The sequence below is a fragment of the Meleagris gallopavo genome, chromosome 4 (assembly GCF_905368555.1).
Source record: "Meleagris gallopavo chromosome 4, MGAL_WU_HG_1.1, whole genome shotgun sequence".
In the NCBI taxonomy this organism is placed as follows: Eukaryota; Metazoa; Chordata; class Aves; order Galliformes; family Phasianidae; genus Meleagris; species Meleagris gallopavo.
In genome coordinates this window covers 5,675,081-5,683,419 of record NC_139407.1, presented here as the reverse complement: position 1 = coordinate 5,683,419, position 8,339 = coordinate 5,675,081, and the positions used below count along the sequence as shown (strand labels likewise).

General features: G+C 34.9%; 1 protein-coding gene across 1 annotated transcript in view; it reads right to left on the bottom strand.

Annotated features, from left to right (window-relative positions):
- Window positions 1–566: 566 nt before the first annotated feature.
- SH3RF1 (SH3 domain containing ring finger 1) overlaps window positions 567–8,339 on the bottom strand; it is a 73,260-nt gene continuing 65,487 nt past the window's right edge. Inside the window, exons 11-12 of the mRNA XM_085222074.1 lie at window positions 6,289–6,623; window positions 567–3,293 (exon numbers count right to left, since the gene is read on the bottom strand). Of these exons, the coding sequence (XP_085078200.1) occupies window positions 3,125–3,293; window positions 6,289–6,623 (504 nt within the window). The 3' untranslated portion in view covers window positions 567–3,124. The remainder of the gene's footprint in view (window positions 3,294–6,288; window positions 6,624–8,339) is intronic.

Here is an 8,339-nt window from a genome sequence, read left to right as displayed (position 1 = left end):
GATACACTGATGCCTGATCACAATTCTGGAGGAAAAAAAAAAAGCTGTTATTCAATAATCTCTATTCTCCATTTCTGGCAATGCTGTCTCCTCTTGACTTCACTCCCAAATACCCCATATATTTGTTCCCCCATCAGCTACACGTAGACAGGTGAACTCATTTGAATGAAGAAGGTCTAGTTAGGCTTTACTGTTCAACTGCAAACTTCTTTAGGGGGAAGGAGCCTCTTACCACCCAACACTTCTGCCCTCAGAGAAAGTCACTGTAGCTGCTTTAACCTTAGAGCTGGGGACTCTCCTTCAACATCCACACTACACTAAACACTTCATACTCTAGGGAAAGCACTTCTTAACTCCTCTGTGCCTGATATAACAAGACCTACAGCAAATGAGTCAGTCATGATCAGACTGAGATGGAAGTTACCTACATGTTCTGAAGTTGCCTGCAGAAATAAGGAAATGGAAAAGATCAGTTCTCTTTACAATTTTTGCATAATATTCATCATTCCAAGCTTCCAACATTATGGAATCTGAAGACTTCTTCTATGAGCAGAAATATTCTCCTATAAATTCTAAAATTAAGTTCTGGTAATTTTATTGTCAAATTCTGTACAAGAAATTGATGTTCAGTGTTTGCATACACATTTTGATTTAGACGTTTGCTAAGAAAATATTTATTACGATTGGAAGTTTAACATAGTAAATCGAACACTTAACATTCACTGAACTTCAAACATAGATATAAAATACCTTACAAAATTTTTTTGTATGGAATTACACAAAGCAAATGCACAGGTTTGTCTGTTTCGACACTGAATTAATCCCAAGCCAATACCAAAAAAATAACTCCTAAAAGATCACAAAAAAGGCAGGATAACTGCATTTTGTCATTGCACTGCTATGTAATAAGCCCTTTCTACAAACATTTATTGTTCAAAAAATCAAAACCGTATTCCATCTAACAGAACTATTGGATTAACAGCTGATTTTTTACTGACTTTACACCATGAAAATCTATTAACAGAGGTAACTTAGTCGCTTAGTTTAAAATATGGAGAGCAGAAATAGAAAAAATTAACCTTTAGTAGTCTTTAATATAAAATGCACTACATTTTTCAAAATAAGAATATTATGACACACTAGTGCCAATTTATGCTGACAAAAGCTGATATCAGCTCCTTTCTAACTAAAAATTTGTTTCACAAAACCTTTATATATTACATGAATATTCAAGTAAACTATTTAAAAATATTAAAAAGCACAAAAACTGAATTATACAGTGTTTCAGAGAGATAGTTAATTTGGGAATGCTGTCATGTTCAACTACATATATTTATAGATATATATATTTTCTTATTTTTAAGACCATCACAATGATACTACATGATAATGGCAAAGAATCCTTGTCATTAACATTTGATATTTTTCAACATATAGCTTCAAAAAAAAAATAAAGTAAGGATTTCACACATTGCTGTTTATTTGTTCATTGCTTTCTATATACTGTGTGATACTGAATCACACTACTGGCTTCCCTTTGTAAAGTGCCAAGTAACAGCCAAATTACATCAAATTTTACTGGAGATGACGGTGCTCAGTATCTTGCAAAAAATCACAATTGAACTTCAACAACCAAAAAATGAAAGTGTCAAATCTCTAACAGAACCCTCAAAGACTAACATTTTTCTTGCAGGCTGCATTCTTTATATCCATCAGCTGCAAGGAAATAAAATATTTTATTAATGATTCAAACACTGGACACCTTCTCTGGTTGAAAGTGAGCTGATCACTAGTTTTGGTCAAGTGGCTTTTGGGAAACTTTCAGAACAAAATAACCCAGTAACAGGTAATTGAAAAGGAAAATGCGAATCGTGCACAGCTATTTTACTGCAAGAATTGAGTAACACATGCAAGACAAAGAAAAGGTCAGAACATACCAAAGTAGAAATGGTTAAGACGTTAGTAAAATTTTCCCAGTGTTTCATACAGCCTTTACATTAACACGAGTGTATCACTTACCACCACTATTGCTCAGACACTGTAAAACATCTTTTGGCCATGCACATCAGTTTGAGAAGAAAACAGCAAATTATACTTCTTAGGCATTTTTAGACAGTAAGTACAACTTATAATTTTATTTTCATATTCAGTCTTATCAAACAGGTGTTTTCAAGACATTATTCTTCTAAGTACCGGACTTTAACATTCCCTCCAATTTTGTTGGATCCTGAGCACAAAATGCCAAAAAAAAAAAAAAAAAAAAAAGGCCAAATATACAAAGCTAAGCTTTGTTCAAACAGCCCAGTTATTACAAAATCAGAAGGTATAGGGAAATTGTCATTGACGCTCTTAAATTTCTTCCTTCCTTCCTAACCTTGAGATTACTCTAACCTTGGCATGGTTGAATTTCAATCATTTGTTCACATACATCTTTGCCTCCTGGAAACATTACTCCACTTGTGTGATTTATGAAGGAGTAGAACTAGACTGAAGAACACCACTGACTTTTTTTTTTTCCTCCATTCAAAGAACAAAACACATTTTTCCCCCACTTGGCAAATTCTATTTGACATCACATCACCACCATTCAATATTAACTCATAAAACAAGAGACTTACTCCACTGTTAAACACCGCAGGGGAAAGATGTCCAGAGGATAAATGGCAGGCTCTTTATCAGATATAATTGCTTGCTCATAAGGAGAGAATCCAGCTTCCCCTTAGCTATTCTTTCATAAATTAATAATTTGTTAAAATCATAGTCACAAGATTTTTAACTATTACACAAAATTCAAGTTTAAAAAAAAAAAACAACAATAAATTAGTTACAGCCTTGTAAACAATTGTTCATTTATGTAACATACATGGGGAAAAAAGTTCTTCTATATAATAAATCAGACAGTACAAGGCACACATCACACTCAAGAATCAAAAGTGATAAAACCAGCAGATGCCTTCATCTTCTTTGTTTGCTGGTGTAATTGTGCTATAGACACTGTAAAAATATGTATATTTTTGTTTACATTACAGTCATTTGAAAACATTTCATGACTGTGCTTTTTCCGATAAAATACTTGTGCTACTTTACAGTACGGAGTGATTTGAAGCTTTTGGAATCAATTCTCTCAAACGTTCTCTACAAAGCTGCCAGGGAAAAGGCCAGTTTTTCCATTTCGTTGCAGAGTGCCTTTGAACCAGCCATCCTCACGTTTTTTATGTACAAATACAATGTCACCTTCTTTAAGTTCAAGTTCTGCTTCACTCTGAGGAGGATAGGATACCACCACTCTGTACCTGTTTGATAGGGGAAAAAAAACCCAAAATTTAGTTGTTTTTTTTTTTAAACCAGTGCTTTTAATATACCCCTATGCATGTTCAAACTTAACAAGAAACTGTCTAAAACCGTTAAGTATACCTTGGACAGAAAATAATAATACTGTAATGAATTTAAGTTAAAAGTATGCATCTCCTATCATGATTTTATTTAAATTATGACTCCTGTAAAAATAAACAAAAAAGGTAAGGAACAGGAGAAAACTGTAAGCACATTTTTGAAGATAAGTTTGAGACTCTTCCAGTAGAACAATTCAACTATAATCAAAGCATTCAGAACAGAAATTGAGCATAATTTTATAACTGTATGTTTAATATGATGTTATCCCAGGGAACGCTCTTAAGGAAGCGTGCATAGAACAAAAATAAGCAACAAATAACATCTACTAATTTGCTTTTGGTTTTAATTATTTTTGTTTATCTTAGAGCTTTTCAAGAAAAGAACGCGTGTCATCTTAATTAAACAGTTGCACAATTTGTGTACTACTTCACTAAAAATAAACATTTTTAGAAGCGTTCAACCCAACAATTTCCTTCAGCACTCAGCTGATAAAAATGTATTTTTCCAGTTTTTCACAGTAAAATCACTTTTCAAATACGACTCAATGAAGATATGAAGGAGAGTGGATGCCAACAGGCAATTTAGCTCACGGGAGAAGAGTAAGTATAGTAATGGGAAGCAAAGTGCTGGTTTGCTACTAAGATCTGCAGCAGCGAGATGGAAGGGAATGCCACCATCTTCCATTCCTTTGGAGAAATAGCTACAGGTATTGAAATATTTATCTGCAAATCCATGCCACAAAGAGCCTGTGTACACTCAAATTTGTTAATTCATTTATTCTGTACGAATGGAAGCAGGCTCTGTAATGGTTTGAGTTTTACTTCCAATTTTCTACAGAACACACATTAAATATACTGTAAGAGAACTTGGCAATGCTACTGAATGGAAAAACAGTGGGATTACAATGAAGAATGTGTTCCCATGTCTTAAACGAAGGCAAGACTCTGGGGAAAACTCTGTATCAAACAAATATTTTCAAGTGCTTTTCAGAGCTGATTCAGGCACTTCTGCTTCTTATTCATGCAGAACATCAGCAGAATATAACTCCTAAATCCTGTAGTGAACTTTGTAAACAGAACTTGAATGCTAATAATTATTCTCCAAAGTCAGAGTAGAGTACTGCTGTGGTTTTTTTCCAGACAGACTGTAGTTTGTGATTGAAATTGTGATATGTAAGAGCAAAACAATCTTTGCAGGGGATTTCTCTGTTCTTTACCTCTTCTTGAGGTTTCTTTCATTAATACTTTCCATCCCTCTCCCAAAATTTTAACAGAAGATACAGTGTGTTCTCTATGCATCCCTCCCTAGAACTAATAACACTGATTCATGTTCACAAGATACTCTGAAGACAGAATAGAAGGTAAGACATAAGTACATAGTCCTATTAAGCAATACAAGTAATGTGGCCTAAAGAAACAGAAAAAGTGACAAGAGCACATCAGCAAGAAAGGTATTAAAACTGCCCTGAAAAGCACAAAGAGAATCCATATGAAATTCTGTTTAAATACACTGACATAATGAATGAATTTGTGGTAGCATTTCTCCGGTACTGATTATCACTTCCCTAAATATTAAGGATACAATTATATTAAAAGGATTTTTTTCATGTTATTATTAGATTAATAGAAGTATACAGCATCATTCTCAACAAGTAGTTCCAAGAAATGAGTCTCCAACATAAAAGTAAAAAATCTATTTTTTGCCAAGATGCAAATAGCTTTATACAAATATTCACTGGTCATACTAGAATTAATTTGATATTATTATTGCATTCAAAGCAGAAGAACATACTATTGTGCCAAACTGACTCATGATTTTGCAAAAATGAGTTATTTTTAAAGAAAAATCCTTTCTTATTTTCCATCTACAAGTGTAAATTTACTTCAGAAATTCAGTACGAGATAGAAATTTCCTCAAAGAAAACTGCATAGAAAGAGTAATAAACTTTTAAATAATGTTGAAGGTATGAAAGAAGTCAAATAAAAGAAAGTAAAAACATATATACTGTCTGGCTGTTAATACATGGATGTAGCTTAAGATCAACGAGACTTGAAGTACAATGGTTTGCTCATGTATCAGGAGTGAACAGCACTAGAACAAGCTCTACACTAGTCAGCAGAATTCAGTTTAGAGCTGTTAAACTGCAACTCTGCTGGTTCTTTCTGCATGTAGCTACCATGAAAAAAAATATCTTTCAATAGTCTTCATAATGCTTGTCGACTTTCAAGGGTAATAAAAAGAAACAGTAGTTAGAAAACTGCCTCCTGCTTCCCAGTCACTACAAACTACAAATGACCCTGAAATTTGAAAATATTGGGTGGACACAAAGGGAAAGTGATTGAACCTTAAAGTAACTGCCTGCCTCCTTCAGAGAGCAGACAACTGCACACTTTCTAGTCTCACTTGTCAAGATGCAGAAGCTATCCTAACAATTCCTATGCGGAGTGTATAGCAACAAGGAATTCATGTAGGAAAAGCATCTCTGCAACAGTTTAAGAAATCATGTATTAATCTGACACAGAGATAAATTACTTATTCAGCATAGATTTGGGTTGGTAGTTAAGTACTGCTAGTAAACTTAAACGTGCAACCTGATAATCTTATATGCAAAACTGTAATGTTAGTGTTTTGCAAAAGAGACCTGTTCTCTCTACCTCAGTTTTCATTCCAAGGCTAGATCACTGTATTTTACCATGAATTTGCACCAACATTTTAAAAAAGCAAACAAGCCTAAATATTAAAGTTGCTTGGTAAGTATATAAAGCATTGTTAGAAGAGCAAACTTAGTTTTTACAAGATCTCAGCATTTTGAAGCAGTTCTAATATACAGAGAACATCACAGAGTGCAATTTTTATTTTTGGTCTGCCTAAATTTTGAGGCTGAGGATAACTTACCTTTCACAGACAAGAGGTCTGGACTCGTTCAAGACTGGAGCCAGGGACGAGCAAGGCAGCCGTGGTGGGGGTGCTATCGGAATAGCAGAATCCAGGGAACTCGTCTTCCGCTGCAACAACTCCTGTGCTGGCACAGAGACCTCACAGTCAGTGGGACAGGTTCCAGCTCTGCTATGACCTCCTGCTGATGGAAGCTCTGGCCCAACTGCACCTTGCAGGGCTAACTCTGTGGCTGCTTGCTCAACCTCCAGTGTTGGAGATGGTGGAGGTGACAACCGTGGCTTGCGTTTAGTGGATGCTCCAGAAAGCAGCTTCAGCAAACCCTTTTTTTCTTTCTGTAAGCAAAGGGCAGTGCTTCATTTCAGAACAAAGGTATTCTACAAAGAGTTAAACACTTCCTTCTTACAGATACCACCTTGTCCAGAAGAGACTTAGTAATGAGGAAATGCTTGATGAAATCATTACAAGAGACAATTATGAAAATTTTAAAAGAGAAAGAGAATTACTAAAACTGTGAAGAGAAAGACAGTAACTCATTCAGATCACAAACCAGCTAAGCCCTTTTGCTTAGTTAAGGTAAGTTAAGGCTAACCTTAAAAGCCAATGTCAGTGGACCAAAAATTTGTCTACAAAAAGGGGGGAGTCATTAGAGACCCACAAAGGGAAATCCAAGAAGTAAAACAGTTAACTCTCCATTCCTTCCTAGAAACTTCCATGTTATCTAAGACCAAACAGGGAGAAAAGTCTGCCCTGGAGGCTGCTGTTTCGATAAGTGTATTTTATTTATTTTCCTTCAGTAAGGGAAGGCCTTCACGATTTAGCAAAAATTTGCCACAAGAGGAATGTATTGTGTTTTGCTGCTCTGCTAAAGGGAGAATTGTAAACATTCTTTTTGCTTGCCCAGACAGGAATCCCTGAAGACTGGGACTCACCCTGAAGAGAATTATTTAAGCTGCTTTTGTATTTCTTGTTGTGTTTTTTTTTTTTTTTTTAAGGGGTGTGGCAGCGATTGTCTCACCAACTCCCTGACTAAGTGAATTTAGTGCTTAGGAGAAGTGCCAGATTGTAAGCCCTGAAGACAAAAATAAGCTATAAGCTAACCACAGAAAGAGAAGAGCTCAGCAGTGTGAGACTTTTATTACAGCTTAGGATGCGGTGGAATTGGTGAACTGTGAATGAAAAATCCTCTGTCTTTTTTCCAAGTCTCCAATAACTTCAAGCTATTTCAGCAAAAAGCTGCTGTCTACGAAACGGGAAAGAAAAAGAGAAACCCAAAGGAATTAGCATAGTCCAAATGCATTAGCATCTTTCACCTTAAACTCTAAATCTATTCTTTAAAAGTCCTTTCTACAGGCACCTTGGTCTGTTTTCAGTGGTTACAACTGAAAGTCATTTAAAAATGAAGTTCTACGTTTCTCCATTCAACAATAACCAACAAAAATAATTAAAAAGTGGGTGAGATTACTGTTACAGCCTATGATTAAAACTTTCATAAACTTCATTAAGAAGAGTATGTGGGTGAAAAGTAGTAAGGTAATGCCTAACATTTGAGATCTAAAGGAAGTTGTGGAAAAAAAAAAAACAGAAAAAAGGTTTCAAATGCTCCACAACTGTAGAACAAAAATGGCTAGAAATTTGTTGGAATGTTTCTGCCAACAACGTAACATAAAGACACTGCTGGACAGTAAAAATGAATTTGGATGCAGGGTAAAGTACTTCAAATGGGAAGGAAAAGAAATTGCTAGACTGACCTTCATTTCAAAAAGACAGTTACATGTCTGGTTTTTCAGCTTTTTTTCTTTGTGCAACAAACACTGCTTGTAACATTTTCCATGACCAGTCTGCTTAACAAGGAAGAAAAATTTTCTAAAGCTTATTTTTTCCACTCGTTTATCCCACCTAAAGGAATATTGATTAACACTAAATATGAATTTTATTTCATTAGACTGAACTCTTCATGGTCCTGTAAGTTCATCACCTTTTTTTTTGTTTACTCTTTTTTTTTTCCCCTCCATTACCACATTAATATGTAAGTTTCAAGACACTTACAG